The sequence below is a fragment of the Lissotriton helveticus genome, chromosome 5_1 (genome assembly GCF_964261635.1).
Source record: "Lissotriton helveticus chromosome 5_1, aLisHel1.1, whole genome shotgun sequence".
NCBI classification, from domain to species: Eukaryota; Metazoa; Chordata; class Amphibia; order Caudata; family Salamandridae; genus Lissotriton; species Lissotriton helveticus.
Window position 1 is genome coordinate 41,788,810 of NC_136065.1, and position 19,274 is coordinate 41,808,083.

At 46.7% G+C, this 19,274-nt stretch overlaps 2 protein-coding genes across 3 annotated transcripts in view; one reads left to right on the plus strand and one right to left on the minus strand.

Annotated features, from left to right (window-relative positions):
- LOC144754111 (butyrophilin subfamily 1 member A1-like) overlaps positions 1–19,274 on the plus strand; it is a 470,572-nt gene that overhangs the window by 422,656 nt on the left and 28,642 nt on the right. The gene's annotated exons all lie outside the window — the stretch shown is intronic.
- The window catches only part of LOC144754110 (endogenous retrovirus group PABLB member 1 Env polyprotein-like), a 112,507-nt gene continuing 94,503 nt past the window's right edge, over positions 1,271–19,274 (minus strand). Inside the window, exon 2 of the mRNA XM_078641676.1 lies at positions 1,271–3,806. Coding sequence (XP_078497802.1) covers positions 1,494–3,050 — 1,557 coding nt within the window. The 5' untranslated portion in view covers positions 3,051–3,806 and the 3' untranslated portion in view covers positions 1,271–1,493. The remainder of the gene's footprint in view (positions 3,807–19,274) is intronic.

Consider the following 19,274-nt stretch of genomic DNA (forward strand, 5'->3'; position numbering starts at 1 on the left):
GCCTCTTGCTGAAGAGGCGGTAAAACTGGATAACATTTATCTATTACCATTTTACGTTGCCTGTGCAACTGCTCACTCATCTGTTCCTCTTCATTATCTTTAAACTGCATAGCAGCTTGCATTATCGAAATATCCCTTTCTCTCTTACTTTTCTTCGCTAATTTAATTTCCTTCTGTTTGGCTTCCTTACGCCATAGGCGGAAAGAGTCAAACATCGCCGGCCGGGCTTTCTTCTTAAAAAGTTTAACCTCCAAATTATCTAGAATTTCCGTGTCAAAACTACCATATTGGGGCCATTTTAAAACACCATCTTTTCTGGTGTATTTGATCCACACTTCATTATATGTGATGGGGCCTACTCCATGTTTCACATACAATTCATAGGTTGGAGTTCCAATCGGAGGAACCGGACACGAGTCCTCCAATCGGGAGTCCCTATTATTCCAACCAAGACAAAACAAATTTCCAAGTCTGCTAAGACCAGGCATCTTCGCTCTCTAGTCTAGCTTCAAACTTCAAAGGATTATCGAATACGATATTCTGAAGGACTGGACTTTTAACAGTACTGAAGGACTGGACTTTTAACAGTACCAGCGGTGTCAGGGAACAACACCTATAACCTTCATGGGATACCTGTTTCGGCGCACAAACTACAGAGACACGGGACACTTCCTTCGGCGTCAAAGATCAGCGTTTATTACTGCAGGGAAACAAGAGTCATAAGAAGTACATGGACATGTAGGTTCTGCGAGTCTGCTTCAATTTGCATATGTAGGTCGCTTTCTTTTATACAAAATGTTGCCATTGCACAACATGTGAACAAAAGATTACAATTCAGTTCCCACAGTAAAACTTCAAAAGGGTCGCTTTTATGTGTTCAGAATCCCGCAACATAATTACAGTAGCAATGCCGGTTCCCAACTGTAAAAGTACATCTTCCCACCATTAGGCACACCCATTAGAGTTGTAAATGACAAAGAAGAGGGGACAAGAGCAGCTGCAAGGAAGTCAGACACGTGTAGAGAAAAGAGTGTGGGGGTAATATCGGAAGCATGATCATAGGATCAAAGAGTTGGATCCCATCTCCTGCACGGCTGTCACAATAGACCGACACGACCAGATTACCCTCAAGCTGAGCCATCTGCCTTTGCTGTGTCATTCCTCCGGCCATAAAGACGCATGAAAGGAATATGCGTCTTCCGCAAGGCTTGGGAACTAGAGGGTCAAGGGGCGAACAGTTACCTGCTCGCTGACTACGTGAGGGCAAGAAACAAAATGGATGCCGTATCTAAAATGGAACCCAAGGGTTCGGATGAAGAACACGTAATATTAGACGAACCCTGGCAGGTAGCGTAGCGAAAATACACACACTTGCCGAACTCGTCATTTACGGTTCGTAGATACCAAACTCGTCCATATTCAGTAATGCCCAGACGGTCGTAATAATTTTCACGGAACCTCAGACGGTCCTTTTGCCCTCATGTAGGCAAGCACTAGTCGGAATCATAATCGATTTCGATACTCATCAGATCATTTAGATGTTGCTGATACATTATTCTATCCTTCAATGCCTCTTTGGTGACAACGGGCTGTCTTATACACGTCGTAGCACAAAGGCCACATAAGGCAGGACCACATTGCACACAAAGACAACATGAGAACAGAAATGTCACAACAACCCCTATGATCATCAGAATCTTCCAACCCCAAGTTGACATCAGACCCCAAAACCATCCCAGTAGCGTCCAATTTCCTTCGTCCACGTGTATGGACTCCGAAATTTTGTGCAACTTAGAGATGGCTTGATAAATCGTTGGAGCGTTATCAGGTATGAATACGCAGCAGCTCGAATGGATGATTTTACAAACCCCACCTCTATCTGCTAGAACGATATCTAGAACCATACGGTTCTGCAACGTCATTAGTCTATCCGCCTGGAGTTCGGCTGTCAAATTACCAAGGGCATTTGCAGTTATGTTGGCAGTTGATTCTACTACACGAGTTAACTGCCTCAGGTTCCTGCTATTAACCATCGGTCCCCAGAACGGTAGGAAACCCTTAAAGAAGTCTCCCGCTTCTTGTCCGGGAGTATCTTCTTTGCTAACCACACCTCTCACAATTCTAGTTCTGTGGTAATCAGAGGCCACAGTGAAAGTCGGAGGCAAAAGATTCGCAATATAGCAGGTACCTGAGAAGTCATGAGGTAACCACGTATAGGCTCGATCATAACATACAAAGTAGGTACCCTTGGCAGGCAGGAAGACAGGGGAGGAGAGCGTCGGTAAGACATACGTCTCGGTACAAGCACTCTCCCCAAACTGAGCTCTCGGATTTCGACCAAGACCTTTCAAGCAGAAATTACCAAGGTGAGGTACAATCCATATCGGTGACGAGCTTTTAAGCTGCCTCTCACCCACTGATAAGCTGTACTCAGCCTCACTTAGTTCCTTATATGCTCGCTCCTCTTCCTCTGGGATGAGCGATGCGTCAAAAATATCTCTATCTAAGTCTGCAATAGCTCTTGCCAGAGTCTTGTGGTACGGGCCAGGACCAGAGTTTGCTGAGCGTGGTTCTCGATGGGGGTAGGAATCTAGTGCGCTACGAAACATAGTTTGTAATGCTCGAGCTGACCCTTGTGCACTATAAGGCAGAACTAAGTACGGAATACCCTTATCCATGGTATGTGGCATTAACCCGCACACCCAACAATTGGTAGTGTTTACCACTAACTGATGCTGATGCAAGAGTTGGATAAAAGAGTTGTTTCTGAATTCCGCACGTCTGACTTGTTCGTGTTGAGGCAGAAGATAAAAGGAATGTGGAGAGACAGTAGAAACGAAATATAGATCATGAGATGGAAGAGTAGGTGTAGCAGAAGACAATAAGAACTGGGACCCATAATATACTCCCCCTACCAGTAACATAGATATGGTGAGGAACAGTATGATCACCTGTGAGAAAAACCATTTCGTATGAAACATTTTATGCAATGCAGATCTTTGCGCCAACATTCCCTCTCTTTTCGACAGCTCAGACAATGATGATTCCATCCCCTAACAACCGTCCGCGACGTTCTTGACGCACTTCGTTCTGAGTAGCGATTACCAATTCCCAGGAGTTCCCAGAAATCGATAAAAGAAACCGACCTTGTGTCGATAGCTGCTAAACAGAAGGAAGTACCCGCACGGCCTTACGGTCAACCTGGATGGCAGGTTCTAGCTAAATAATGTTCTTGGCTGTACGAAAAAAGAATAAAATACACAATATATAGTATCCACTGTTTTCAGAGCAATGTAGAACCTAGAAACAAAAAAATCTTTTTATTTGTGGCTCGTTCGTGGACGAAGAAAGTATCGACTACTCCCAGGGCGAGTCTGTTCTTCGAATAGTGGATTGGACGGTAAAGGAGTGTTCAATTGTTCAGGCGATTGTTCAATAGTCAAATTTTCCAAGGTTGACGTGGAGGAAATTGTTTGAGGGGAATCAACAACAGTGTCAAATACAAGCCGAGCTTCGCTGAATGGAACGAAACGTTGTGGAGTGTCGGTCTCAGATGAAGAAAGACCTCTTCTCATCCAGGTGTCCGACGGCAAAGGAAGCGGAACTTTTTTAGTATGAGTAGCGTGGACCCAATTCCGGCGTCCGTGTAGTCGAACCGCCGTCCTCGTAGCCAGCTGTACCTGAAACGGGCCCACAAATCTCGGTTCAAGGTTCCGTTTTCGTCCGTAGTTCCGGACGAGGATCCAGTCTCCTGGTTGGAGCCGATGACCAGGACCCTCTGTTTGTGACGGCAGAGCCTCAAAGACCTGTTGGTGAATCAAACTCAATTTAGCAGTCAGATCATAGAGATAATCGATCAACATAGGGTATTCAATTCTATCAAATTCTTTAGGTCTTGGGACTCCCCATACATTAGCAGGGCGGCCGAATACAATCTCGTATGGGCTGAGCCCTACTCGAGAGTGTACAGTTGCCCTGGTCGACAGGAGAGCTAGAGGCAAAGCGTCGGGCCATGATAAACCAGTTGTTGCCTGAATTTTAGCCAATTTCAGTTTTAGAGTGCCATTATATCCTTCCACCAAGCCTGCTGATTGTGGATGGTTTGCACTATGAAATTTTTGCACAATCCCTAAACCGCGACACACACTCTTCATCACACTCCCAACAAACTCACTTCCGTTGTCCGACCATACGACCCGAGGCATTCCATACCGAGGAAAATATTCTTTGAGCAAAATTTTTGCCGTGGATAAAGCCGTGTTATCCTTAAGGGGGTAGGCCTCAATCCACCTAGAGAATGCACACACCACAACCAACACATACTTCAAGTTATTACATCGGTCCATGTGGATAAAGTCCAACTGGATGACTTCGAAAGGGTATGTAGGAGGGGCAAAATGGCCAGGAGGAGTGGGGGTGCCCTTACCAGGATTGTGCATCAAACATACCATACAATTCTTAACCACTCTCTCTGCACACTTAGTAATCCCATCATTCTTCCATACATGAGACAACAACTTGCATATGCCTTTCGTGTTGATGTGCGCCATACCATGAGCCATTGTAACAACAGCGAGCACATACGCATCCGGTAACATCCATCTCTGCTTCTCTGATAAATCAACCCAACATCCATTCTCATCCAATCTTCCCGTGCTCTCTCTCCATTTAGTCCTTTCCGTCTCAGTGGCTTCATTCTGTATTCCTTTCACACTTTCAAATGTGTCTTCACACATACCAGTCTCTGTTGGCCATCTCACTGAGTTCGTAACATACATTCTGTTCGTCAAATCTTTAGCCGTCTCTTTAGCCGTTTCATCCGCAAACGCATTACCACGACCCACATCATTCGTTACTTTCTGATGTGCGCTACATTTGACTATGGCCACCTGTTTAGGCAATGTGAGTGCATCTAAAAGATCATTTACAAGCTGACCATGTTGAATCTTCGTGCCATGCGACGTAAAGAATCCTCTCTCTCTCCACAGTCGTCCAAAACTATGTGCCACACCAAACGCATACTGGCTATCTGTAAACACATTCACCCGTTTATCTTTAGACAACATACACGCTCTCGTCAATGCGATCAACTCAGCAGCCTGAGCCGAATTCTGACTTAATCTTGCCCTTTCTACAATCGTTCTCAATGTTACTACAGCATACGCAGTCGTCACATCACCATTCGGCAACTTAAAACAAGAACCATCCACATACAAAGTACCATCAGGATCTGTCAATGGAGTATCTTTTAGGTCAATACGACCCTTGGTCTCCTCCTCAGTTCTGAGATAGCAGTCATGTACTGCTTAACCACTTGACTCTGTGTCGATCGGCAGCAATGTTACTGGATTCAACACATTGCATCGTTTTATCCGTATATGACTGGCCAGCAACGTCAACTCATATCCAGACAACCTTGCGCTCGTCAGATGTTGAGTTTTCGTTCGATTCAATAGAGTGTCAACTGCATGCGGAACCATCACCGTAAGCATATTATCCATGACTAGACCTGCGGACTGTCGAATGGACGCCGCAGCTGCCGCCGTTGCTCTTAAACAACTCGGCAAGGCTCTAGCTACTGGGTCTAAAGTCGAAGAAAAATAGGCACATGGGCGTTGCTTGCCACCAAAAGGTTGTGTCAGAACACTCAACGCGCAACCATCCCTCTCGTGAACGTATAGTGTAAACGGCTTACTGTAGTCAGGAGTGCCCAACACAGGAGCCGAACACAACGCATCACGTAATTCAGAAATACTCTTCTGACACTCTTCAGACCAAGGCACTGGGGATGGAACATCTTTGCACGTAAGAGCTATCAATGGTTTCGCCAACAATGAAAAATTTGGAATCCATTGTCTACAATAGGACGTAATACCTAAAAAGGCACGAACATCTCTTTGGGTTTTTGGCACAGTCATTTGGGAAATCGCTGCAATTCTCTCTGGGGTCAACCTTCTCCCTTGTCTTGACAATAAGTGACCTAGATAGGTTACTTCTTGACAACAATACTGTAGCTTTGAAGGCGATACCTTGTGGTGTAAGTCATGTAGATAGTGTAACAATGATACCGTAGCCGTTTTGCAAATAGCTTCTGTATCGGCTGCCACTAAAAGATCGTCAACGTATTGAATCAAAGCCGCACCTTTAGGTAAAACAAAGGCATCAAGTTGACCTTTAAGTGCTTGGCTGTAGATTGACGGACTCTCACAGTAGCCCTGTGGAGCGCGTTTTAGTCTAAAACTGCGACCACCTAATGAGAATCCGAATAGGTCTCTGCTTTCCTCTGCAATCGGGATGCTAAAGAAAGCATTCTTTAGATCGATCACTGTGAACCAGGAGGCAGATGCCGGAATCATTGTTAGTAAGGCCGTAATGTCGGGAACCACAGGAAATTGTGGAACCACTATTTTGTTCACCTCTCTTAAATCTATTACGAAACGATACACAGGAGGTTTAGTTGGGTCAGTTCGTTTCAGAATTGGCAATACAGGGCTATTACACACGTTTCCACGAGTTTCTTCAACAACACCTTTTCCAATGAGATCATGAACAATTGCTAACAGTGCTCGTTCGCCCTCAAGAGAAATACGATATTGAGGTAAACGTGGTAACCGCGCATTTGGTTTCAATTGAATCACATAGGGTGGAATGTCTAACAGGCCCACATCATTGGGACCTGTGGCCCATAAGGACGCAGGGAGGGAACTCAATTCCGGTGGAAATTTATCGACCGATAAATACATGGGAGAGATCACTCTCCGTCCCAATGTAAGCTCCACTCCTTCGGGGGAACAATACAAAGTTGCATATAATCGTTTTAATAAATCCAGGCCCAAAAGATTCTCACCACAACCTGTAGATAGAATCAGTGGAGCTGTTAGCTCACGAGGTCCAACCATAAGAGGCAAAGGACTAGAGACTGGGTTGCTAACAGGGGCGCCGGAGAATCCAACGGAAACGTTCGTTAAGCCAGACAAAGGTGCGCCAGGGAGTTTCGAATGCATGATAGAACTTTTCGTCGCACCAGTGTCTAACAGAAAAGGCTCAACTACACCCGATGTAGCCACTGCAACGTAAGGCCCACTCTGATCAACCGGAACTGACACTACTCCCTCTCTTTGTCGTTGGCTGTCCTAGTAATGGTCGTTTGCAACAGTCTCATGCTCTACGTAATAATCGTCCACATTATACTGTGCAGATCGGACTGACCCCGCATTTCGCTGGTCAAAACAATTATTCGCATCTGATTGATTTTGATGACGATCAATCTGATTGTGGGATGAACCACGACCTCTACCTCGTGATGCCTGTTGAGGACCACCACCACGGTTTTCCTCGTGTCGACACACCATTCAGACGGTCCCGTAAGGCAAGACAATCATATTTTAGGTGTCCCTCTTTCCTACAATATGCGCACTGATTATACCCAAGTGAAGATCTATAATCAAAGTTGCTGCATCCTATCGGGCTGTGCTCGTGATCGATACTGCTGTTGTGAATCATTTTGGTTTGATCGTGAAGGATATGCTTGCTGCAACAAAACCTTCGTTTTGAGCTCTTTCGTTTTCTTTTCTACACGATCACTTTCTTCCTTTTCCCTATTCTCATAATACTGGGCCGTTGGTAGTATTTGCGCAGGGGTTGAAACTGCCCACGCACTCTCTGAATTCTTCAATTTGTTGCTTAGCTCAGGTAACAAATTCGACACGAACTTGTCAACAAATAACCGCTGGCCTCCCTCAGCGCCCATGTCCTGGCCGCTGTGGTCGACAAACGCGTCCTCAAACCTCGTGAAGAAATCCGAGACACTCTCGTCTTTCTTTTGCTTACAAGCTGATAACTTGTCCCAGTTCACCTTCATCGCTGGCATGAGAGTTTTCATGAGCGTAATGATTTTCTGAGGCAAATCCAAGATCAGTTGGTCAGGCTTAGCCCCACCAACTTGTAGTCCATCAGCCGTTATCAATGCAGCCCAATCACCCCCTAATTCAACTGCGTGGTCGGCTTGACGAATTTTAGCCCAAACTGGTTGCGGTACAACATTACCGAACAACATGTCGATGTCGGCAAGGTTCATAATAGAAGCTTCCACCAGTTGTGATAACTCCTTATAATAACCAGCCGGATTTTTACGCGGATCGGGCAAGGATTGCTTCACTTGCAAAACTTCAGATCGTTTCCATGGAAGATGTATCCATACCCTCCGAAAATGCGGTAAAACCACAGGGTTAGCTTGCAGATCTCCAGGCACCCAAAGTGGCGGAACCTCTCTCATAGGATACTGACCAGGAACCGCTTTCCAATTCTCAGAGGTATCATCTAATGACACCCGAGAATGTGCTGTGGATCTGAACGCTAATAAGCGTTCCACGGCACGTCGTACATCTTCACCTATAATCATACCGTTCGAAAAGTGACTCTGAAGTTCAATAATGTCGGACGGTACATTATCTATATCATCATTATACCATTCTTCCCTCAAAAAGTTACACATCTCTTCAAACACGAATCTCTGCGTAGGCTCATTAAACTGAGAAAACGTGTCGAAGACCACACGTGGAGTGTAATTAGCAGGATGTCTTATCCTCCTATAAGCCATGGTTACTAACGTCTCTTTCTCCCTACCACTAGGGATCTGACTCCGTCTCTGAGGAGTTCCAGATAAATCACACGAAAATAACGGACCAGAAAGAGGTGAATAAAGGGTAGCAACAGAGTTAGGAACACGCTTACGAACAGAAGGGGAAAGAAAAAGAAGGGGCAACAACACCGGAGGTGAAGGAAGGCATAGTAGGAACGGACAAGGTAGTCGGAGTAGCAGAAACAACAGTTTGCGAAGGTACAGGTACAGGAGCAGTAGGAACAAAGACAGGTGGTAGAACAAACGTAGGGTTAACAGCGGGCTGACCCGCAGCCGCTGAAGCAACAAGAGGTACAACAGGAGGTACTACAGGAGCAGCTACAGGAGCAGTAGCACCCTGTACATAAGGAGGTGGTGATTTCATTAAATACGATAACAAGGAATCCTCCTTCAAATCTTCTTCTTTCTTCTCTAGACTACTCGGTAAAACCGGGTAACATTTATCTATTTTCATGTGATGCAATCTAGTAGAGATTTCCATTTCCTTTTCTTCTTTATCCTGTTTACATTCTCGTATAGTTTGCATTATCGGAACGAACCCTTGCTTTTGATCCTTTTTAAGTTGTTTGATTTCTTTCTGCTTGGCCTCTTTACGCCATATCCGAAAGGAATCAAACATAGCTGGCCTAGCTTTCTTTAAAAATAATTTAGCCTCAAGATTATCTAAAATCGAAAGTTCAAAAGTTCCATGTGGTGGCCATCTAAGGTCACCGTCTTTCTTTGTATAGCGGATCCAGTAATCATTATATATTATAGGACCCACCCCATGTCGACTATAAAGGTCATGTATCGGAGTTCCAACCGGAGGTATCGGACACGAGTCCTCCAACCGGGAATCCATTGCGCAACATTTGAAAATACGAAACAAACCACTATGGCTAGGCATCGTGCACACTAACCTAGTATCAAACTTCAAGGATTACCTAAGCAATAAAACCTCGTGTAAGTCAAAACCCTCGGTTTTTGGCAATTGCAACTGTCAAATAATACTAAGAACCAATACTAAGAACCACAAATGCAATGGAACCATGCAATACAACAAAGCCTTAAGGCTATCACAAAGCTCGGAGAGCTAACCACAAAGCCTGAGGAGGCTATTACAAAGCTCGGTGAGCTATTACAACAAAGCCTTAAAGGCTACAATAAAGCTTTCAAAAAGCTAGAACAACCACTAAGGACTGGGAGCGACCCACAAATACTTAACTCAGAACTTCAATGGCGTCACCAGGAAGGCCCGTCTATCGTCTCGCTTGTACGTAAGGTCTGCACCGGGCGTCGAAGACAGGTCGACAGTCAGGGCATCGGTCCGTCGCAGCCGTCAGGAGGCGGGAATCTTCGCAGGGAAAATCGTCGGGCCACTTATTTCGACAACAGGATTGATGAAGCGGGGTGCACCTTCCCTCGGAGATTTCACACGAAGTTCCTCACGATCATCAGGCTTTGGACCGGTACCACTGAAGTCGCCCTACGTTGGGCGCCAACTGAAGGACTGGACTTTTAACAGTACCAGCGGTGTCAGGGAACAACACCTATAACCTTCATGGGATACCTGTTTCGGCGCACAAACTACAGAGACACGGGACACTTCCTTCGGCGTCAAAGATCAGCGTTTATTACTGCAGGGAAACAAGAGTCATAAGAAGTACATGGACATGTAGGTTCTGCGAGTCTGCTTCAATTTGCATATGTAGGTCGCTCTCTTTTATACAAAATGTTGCCATTGCACAACATGTGAACAAAAGATTACAATTCAGTTCCCACAGTAAAACTTCAAAAGGGTCGCTTTTATGTGTTCAGAATCCCGCAACATAATTACAGTAGCAATGCCGGTTCCCAACTGTAAAAGTACATCTTCCCACCATTAGGCACACCCATTAGAGTTGTAAATGACAAAGAAGAGGGGACAAGAGCAGCTGCAAGGAAGTCAGACACGTGTAGAGAAAAGAGTGTGGGGGTAATATCGGAAGCATGATCATAGGATCAAAGAGTTGGATCCCATCTCCTGCACGGCTGTCACAATAGACCGACACGACCAGATTACCCTCAAGCTGAGCCATCTGCCTTTGCTGTGTCATTCCTCCGGCCATAAAGACGCATGAAAGGAATATGCGTCTTCCGCAAGGCTTGGGAACTAGAGGGTCAAGGGGCGAACAGTTACCTGCTCGCTGACTACGTGAGGGCAAGAAACAAAATGGATGCCGTATCTAAAATGGAACCCAAGGGTTCGGATGAAGAACACGTAATATTAGACGAACCCTGGCAGGTAGCGTAGCGAAAATACACACACTTGCCGAACTCGTCATTTACGGTTCGTAGATACCAAACTCGTCCATATTCAGTAATGCACAGAAGGTCGTAATAATTTTCACGGAACCTCAATTCTCGTGAATACACGAGTCCTTCGGCTTTGGCGCTTGCAAGTTCCAAACAAAGTGATCCCGAGGGATGCCCAAAACTAAGAACCAACTAAGGACTGAGAGACGCTCCACTTATACTTAACTGAGATATCGATGACGTCAGCAGAAGACTCGTCTTATCGTTTCGCTCTACCAAACATCAAGGGTCCAAATCAGGGCGATAGCCAGGGCAGCAGTCCTTTGTAGCCGTCGGGAAGCGGGGAACCTCGCAGCAAAGACTTTCGGACCACGTCGACATGCAGGGGTCGATGAAGTGGCGGCCTTCCTCCAGAATTTTCACACGAAGCTCCTCACGAACCTCAGGCTGGACCGGTACCGCTGGTATTGCCCTACGTTGGGCGCCAACTGAGGTACTGGGTTTTTCAGAACCGGTACCGAACCGGTAACCCAGTGGTGTCAGGGTACACACCCAAAGACCTCGAGTACTTTCCTGATTTAGACCACAGAAACTCAGAGTCTTCTAGGTGAAGTGTCAAAAATCGATTTTATTGGCTGCAACCAAGTAACAGGCGTCCTAGAAGTACAACAACACGGTATGTATATTCTCAGGAGACTGCTCAATCTTACAAAGCCAGCCTTCTCCTTTTATACAAAATATTGTGCTTGAGGCAAGCATTCCTAATTTTACTGCTTGACTATTCACATATTTTCATTACAAAGAAAAAGCAGAGTCATGATGAAAAACTCACATTTCAGTTTGTCCAGCCTATATTTAATTACCCGGCAAGGCCCAGTATTTCCATCAGATATCAACGGACCCCTCATAAAAACGGGCACCTCCTCTTTGTAAAGCAAGTCATGAAGAAGGAAACAGGGACAGGTGTGTGTAAGATTAGGCATGTTTCGTGTGCGATGAAAGGCTTATGACATGTTGCGCCTTGATATTAATCTCACTCGGCCACTGGGAAAGGAACTGGCCGAGCAGGTTTGGCTCCAGGCAGTGGAGTCAGCTTGCCCAGGTCACAGAGGGGTTAGCAAAGGTGTATGTGTCCTTTAGACTCGTTTTTGGCCTCAGTCACTTGCCTATGTGAGGGCAATCACAATATGGCTGCCGATCAAAAAATGGAACCCGAGGGTTCAAGACGGAAACTCTGATTTAACGGTGATCCCATCACTCGAACGCAGCGAAAATGCTCGTACATAGTATACTCGCCATTTCCGGTCTGCCGATACCAAAATCGTCATGATACGACGATGTTTATTGCACGAGTCCAGAATTTTCAGAACCACAGTTTGATGGAGTGGAATACCGTGGCTAACAGGGAGGATTTTAACTCGCTACTAAATGTAGACCTAGACAGATCAATCCCGCCCCTGACGAGAATCACAGCAAGATTCAAAGCACAGGCATTGGCAGAGTGGTTGGCTCACTGGTCACTAAAAGAGATCTGGCGCACCCTCAATCCCAACACACGTATGTAATTGTTCTATTCAGCTGTACACGGGTTACATGTAAGATTGGATTGCATAGTAGGATCACACGTCCTCCCCCCCCATTTATCAAGAAGATCTAGTACCTAGTACGCAGACACTATGATCACAATTCTCAACAACTACAACTCACCTGGGAGGTAGGCCCCCCAATTCCTACATGGCGGCTTCAACAAGCGGCGCTGGAGGACCAAGCTTTCGGATCATCTTTGGGGACGGCAATGTTGGAATGCTTTGAGGCAAACAAGGGCACTATAGATGACACCCTGCTCACAAGAGGTCTCTGCCTGGGTGCTGCCTGGGGCATATGGTAGCAATTGACTGACTCACTTAATAAAATAGAGAGACAGTTACTGAAACACAAAACAAGTGCTATGACAGATGTGGGAGACGCAGCGACCATGCGCGCAGAACATGCTGAGCATTTAGAAGCACGTATCTTACAATATTTCACTGCTATTTTGAGTCTGAAAGTTAACACTGCTAAGTCCTGCCTTTACCCTTTTAACAAAGCAAACCAAGACCCGGTGTACATCCTCAATGGGGTACGAGTACAGTGGAGGGCAGACACATTCCGGTACTTAGGCATAAGAGTGTATAGGCAGTCAACAGACTTGTTTGATGACAACCTGGTCAGAACATTAACCGCCATCCGTTCCCAGATGTCATTCTGAAGCAAGCTCCTACTAGTAGTGACAGGCAGAGTAGCTCTCACTAAAATGGTGATCCTCCCATTATTCCTATACTATTTTGTGAATCTGACAAGATATAGCCCCCCGCTTTTCCACTTGCTGGAGAAACTAATCAGAGACTTCATAGGGGGCAACGCCCGGCACCGAGTAGAGGTTGAAATATTATATCTACCCACAAACCTGGGAGGTCTAGCGGTCCCAAATATTGAAGAGTAGTACCTAGCCATTCAATTACAATAGGTGGCTAGATGGTTAGCCGACCGCAAACGTGACGATACTGCGACTACGGGTCCATGCAACCGTAGCTGATATTTCATCCCAATGTGAACACAAGACAACTAGAAACATTGCTACTCAAAGTGGCGTATAGAAGTTTCCGCAGAAGTCTGAACCTAACCCCACATATCACGCCATACGCACCAGCGTTACCTTTGGAAGGATCACCCGGTGGCCAAATGACGGTTACAGAAGCTGAGCTATGAAACTGGCATGAGGCGGTTATTCAATGCATGGGAGTTTTATACTGAGATGGCACACTAATCACATACATGACATTAATAGAAGAAGACGAGTTACCACCAGGCCAATTCCTGCTACACCGTCCACTAATAACCGCCCTCATGTCTAGATGGCGTGACCTAACAAATGAGCCTCAAACCCACCTTAGCATACAATAAATGCACGTTATGGGGTAAGGCAGACACCTCACGTGGTGGTTTGTAATCTTGTTGAGGCAGCACACAGCAGCTAATCTAATGGTGCTCGACACCGCTGGGAACAAGACATGGGTCGCCCGCTCACAGACACCTAGTGGACCTCAGTGCTAGAAAGCCAGGTGTGTAACCCTCCTTCTATACACATACTGAAAGGAAATTGCAGACACACTGGCCACATGCACGGATCACACAGTTCCATTTAAATGGCATATTTACATTCAACATCTATATCGTAGGCACCCGGAATATTAAAGTAACTTCTAGATTCCTAGATCTGGGTATGGTGGTAGCTTAGAGACTAATCACTAGGAAATGGAAGGCTCAGGACCCACCTCATATACTAGCATGGAGACACTCCATGCTCGTGTGGGCCAAAGCAGAGAGTATAGCGCTCTACATAGAGGACACCTTTGGTATGCGTAAGACCCTGATTGCCCCAAGCTGGGATGCGATGTTGGCAGAGATTTCGCAAGTTCATAATGCTGCAGATTAGGGATGCACGCACAAAAAGCAGGAAAAACCCTAACGCAATCGGCAGAGTAGAGGTAGTAGGTGACAAACATGAATGCATCCCAATCACATCCAATTAACAAATAGATGTTAAACTGATCTTTACACATACCAGCATACGAAGTGAATTAGGTGGGGAATCGGTGGAAGGCTCTGAACCTGTTATATAACACCAGTTATGATTTAAGTTGTCCCTGTTAACTTATTACCCACCTTCCAAAGTCACGAGACAATGCGCAACTACAATCCATAGCACTGGCAAATGCTATTCACTAAGGCAACAATATGCATGAATGACCATAGATAATACATGAATGTACTTCATAAGTAGACATTGCCTATGGATATATGCTACAATGGCGAGTACAGGCAGTACCTGTTAATCTTTTCAATGCTATACAAATATTGTTGTTGTGATCCATTACAAAACCAATGCTGAATTTATGATATACTATGTATGTTTGAATAGTTGCTGAATATTGGTAAAAAAAACAACAATTTAATAAAAACAAATATTTTTAAAAAACACTCCAAGGCATACAGTAGTAATCAGTACACTCCATTGGATGGCAAACAGTAATAGAACTACTAGAAGTCTTGGCGGTGATTTCATGCGGGGCGAGTGGTCTGCATTGCTGCTGGTTGTCTGGGTCAAATATTTGGGCAGCTGGCTCCTTTTTTATTCGCCGGCCCCTTTTCCTGGTCCCGCATGAGCTCAAGACCTCGGGACTTTGTTTGTTTTAAATGGGGTCCTTTTCCTCATGCACCCGTCCTCTGTGAGTGCCTGTTCTGGTGGCATTTTGCTGTGTTTCTAAGCGTTGCTGATCCCCGAAGTTGCTGTCATGGACTCGGGTGTCTCTTCATCTGCTCCTCCTCTTGATTCCCTGCGCCTGTTAATTAATGAAGTGGTGGCTGCTGCCTTTGGGGCTCGGGAGGCTGCTGGACCTCCTGCCAAGGTGCCTCGTGGGTCTGTAGATCCGCTGGGTGCTCCTGATGGCGAGTTGGGTCCTGATCAGGAGGAATGTGTCCGGGGTGCTTTGTTCAAGATGCAGAGCTCTCTGACTTGTTCGCCCACGTGCGGGATAGTTTGGGGTCCACTCCTCCTGTCTCCGATGTCCTGGAGGATGACTTCTTTACGCAATATCACCAGCCAGCTCCTGAGTCCTTCCCCTTGCATGGTGCTGTGCGCAAGGTGCTGGATCATGAGTGGAAGGAGGTGGATAAATCCGCCTTCCCTCGCTTTCTGTCTAAGCGTTATCCTTTGGAGGGTTTTGCTGCTGAATTAAAGCAGGCCGTCAAGGTTGACAATTTGATGGCTGGTCTTACCTCTCAAGGTTTGGTCCTGTCAGATGATGCCCTTCCTGCGGATGCTGTGTGTAATCATTTCGAAGGGGCGGTGAAGCATTCCTATGCTGCTTCCAATTTTTCTGTCAGGGTGACTGCCTATTCTAATTACATGGTCCAGTCCCTCCTCAAGGATATTCTGGCACTCTCTCTTCTTTTGCAGGATGGGGAGGATGCCTCCTCTCTCTTGGCCCTCATGGAGTTGCAGGTGCGATTCTTGTCGGATATTTCCTTTGACAATTTGAGTGCCGCTGCGGCTGCTTCTGGTGCTTCGATAGCTGCGAGGCGTCATATCTGGATGCGGTCCTGGAAAGCTGAGTCTTCCAAAATGTTCGGGCCTCAACTTGAAGAGATGGTCAAGCAGTCAGCAGAGAACCGCAAGCTTGTGGCTCCGGTCCGTCCTCCTTTTCGGGGCGTGGTTTTGGCTACCGTCGTGCCTACTGCTCGGGGTGCTTCGCAGCCATTTCGTGGCAGGGGTTGTGGCCGGGTGGCCCCTGGAGGTGCCAAGCCTGGGCCCCTGCCGATGTTGCTGCCAGCGCTTCTTCCTCTTCTCAATGACTGTCTGCCTTTCCCCTCCAGCTGAAAGTAGGGAGAACTACCCAACCTCCGGGGAGTTCTCTTCACTAAGGCGGAAGAACCTGTAGAGATCATCTTCATTGGCATTTTCTGTGCCAGGACGGTGTTCCACCGTAAAGTTCATTCCTTGTAGGGAGATGGACCACCTCAGCAGTTTTGGATTCTCACCCCTCATTTGCATAAACCACCTAGTAGGGAGACCAAGTAGGGAGCGGCCAGGTGGCACCCCTACAACCCAAGATTGACACCATTCCGGCTTGGAAGCGCCCCAAGACCCAGACAGAGGTGAGGGCCTTTTTAGGACTCACCAGGTACTAGCGGAGATTTGTTAAGGGTTATGGCACCATTGTTGCCCCCTTAACCGAGCTGACTTCCAGGAAGTAGCCAAAGAAGGTGATCTGGACTGAGTCCTACCAGAAGGCTTTTGATGCCCTTAAGGCTGCCATGTGCACGGCACCGTGCTCAAGGCACCCGACTTCTCCAAAGAATTCATCATACAGACTGACGCTTCAGAGCATGGTGTGGGAGCGGTGCTCTCACAGCTCAACGAAGAGGGCCTAGACCAGCTTGTAGTCTTCCTTAGCAGGAGACTACTCCCCAGGGAACAGAGGTGGAGTGCCATAGAAAGGGAAGCTTTCGCTGTGGTCTGGGCACTGAAGAAGCTGAGATCATACCTGTTTGGGACTCACTTCCGGGTTCAGACAGACCACAGGCCCCTCAGGTGGTTTATGCAAATGAGGGGTGAGAATCCAAAACTGCTGAGGTGGTCCATCTCCCTACAAGGAATGAACTTTACGGTGGAACACCGTCCTGGCACAGAAAATGCCAATGAAGATGATCTCTACAGGTTCTTCCGCCTTAGTGAAGAGAACTCCCCGGAGGTTGGGTAGTTCTCCCTACTTTCAGCTGGAGGGGAAAGGCAGACAGTCATTGAGAAGAGGAAGAAGCGCTGGCAGCAACATCGGCAGGGGCCCAGGCTTGGCACCTCCAGGGGCCACCCGGCCACAACCCCTGCCACGAAATGGCTGCGAAGCACCCGAGCAGTAGGCACGACGGTAGCCAAAACCACGCCCCGAAAAGGAGGGCGGACCGGAGCCACAAGCTTGCGGTTCTCTGCTGACTGCTTGACCATCTCTTCAAGTTGAGGCCCGAACATTTGGAAGACTCAGCTTTCCAGGACCGCATCCAGATATGACGCCTCGCAGCTATCGAAGCACCAGAAGCAGCCGCAGCGGCACTCAAATTGTCAAAGGAAATATCCGACAAGAATCGCACCTGCAACTCCATGAGGGCCAAGAGAGAGGAGGCATCCTCCCCATCCTGCAAAAGAAGAGAGAGTGCCAGAAAATCCTTGAGGAGGGACTGGACCATGTAATTAGAATAGGCAGTCACCCTGACAGAAAAATTGGAAGCAGCATAGGAATGCTTCACCGCCCCTTCGAAATGATTACACACAGCATCCGCAGGAAGGGCATCATCTGACAGGACCAAACCTTGAGAGGTAAGACCAGCCATCAAATTGTCAACCTTGACGGCCTGCTTTAATTCAGCAGCAAAATCCTCCAAAGGATAACGCTTAGACAGAAAGCGAGGGAAGGCGGATTTATCCACCTCCTTCCACTCATGATCCAGCACCTTGCGCACAGCACCATGCAAGGGGAAGGACTCAGGAGCTGGCTGGTGATATTGCGTAAAGAAGTCATCCTCCAGGACATCGGACACAGGAGGAGTGGACCCCAAACTATCCCGCACGTGGGCGAACAAGTCAGAGAGCTCTGCATCTTGAACAAAGCACCCCGGACACATTCCTCCTGATCAGGACCCAACTCGCCATCAGGAGCACCCAGCGGATCTACAGACCCACGAGGCACCTTGGCAGGAGGTCCAGCAGCCTCCCGAGCCCGAAAGGCAGCAGCCACCGCCTCATTAATTAACAGGCACAGGGAATCAAGAGGAGGAGCAGATGAAGAGACACCCGAGTCCATGACAGCAACTTCGGGGATCAGCAACGCTTAGAAACACAGCAAAATGCCACCAGAACAGGCACTCACAGAGGACGGGTGCATGAAGAAAAGGACCCCATTTAAAACAAACAAAGTCCCGAGGTCTCGAGCTCATGCGGGGCCAGGAAAAGGGGCCGACGACTAAAAAAGGAGCCAGCTGCCCAAATATTTGACCCAGAGAACCAGCAGCAATGCAGACCACTCGCCCCGCATGAAATCACCGCCAAGACTTCTAGTAGTTCTATTACTGTTTGCCATCCAATGGAGTGTACTGATTACTACTGTATGCCTTGGAGTGTTTTTTAAAAATATTTGTTTTTATTAAATTGTTGTTTTTTTTACCAATATTCAGCAACTATTCAAACATACATAGTATATCATAAATTCAGCATTGGTTTTGTAATGGATCACAACAACAACATTTGTATAGCATTGAAAAGATTAACAGGTACTGCCTGTACTCGCCATTGTAGCATATATCCATAGGCAATGTCTACTTATGAAGTACATTCATGTATTATCTATGGTCATTCATGCATATTGTTGCCATAGTGAATAGCATTTGCCAGTGCTATGGATTGTAGTTGCGCATTGTCTCGTGACTTTGGAAGGTGGGTAATAAGTTAACAGGGACAACTTAAATCATAACTGGTGTTATATAACAGGTTCAGAGCCTTCCACCGATTCCCCACCTAATTCACTTCGTATGCTGGTATGTGTAAAGATCAGTTTAACATCTATTTGTTAATTGGATGTGATTGGGATGCAATCATGTTTGTCACCTACTACCTCTACTCTGCCGATTGCGTTAGGGTTTTTCCTGCTTTTTGTGCGTGCATCCCTAATCTGCAGCACTATGAACTTGCGAAATCTCTGCCAACATCGCATCCCAGCTTGGGGCAATCAGGGTCTTACGCATACCAAAGGTGTCCTCTATGTAGAGC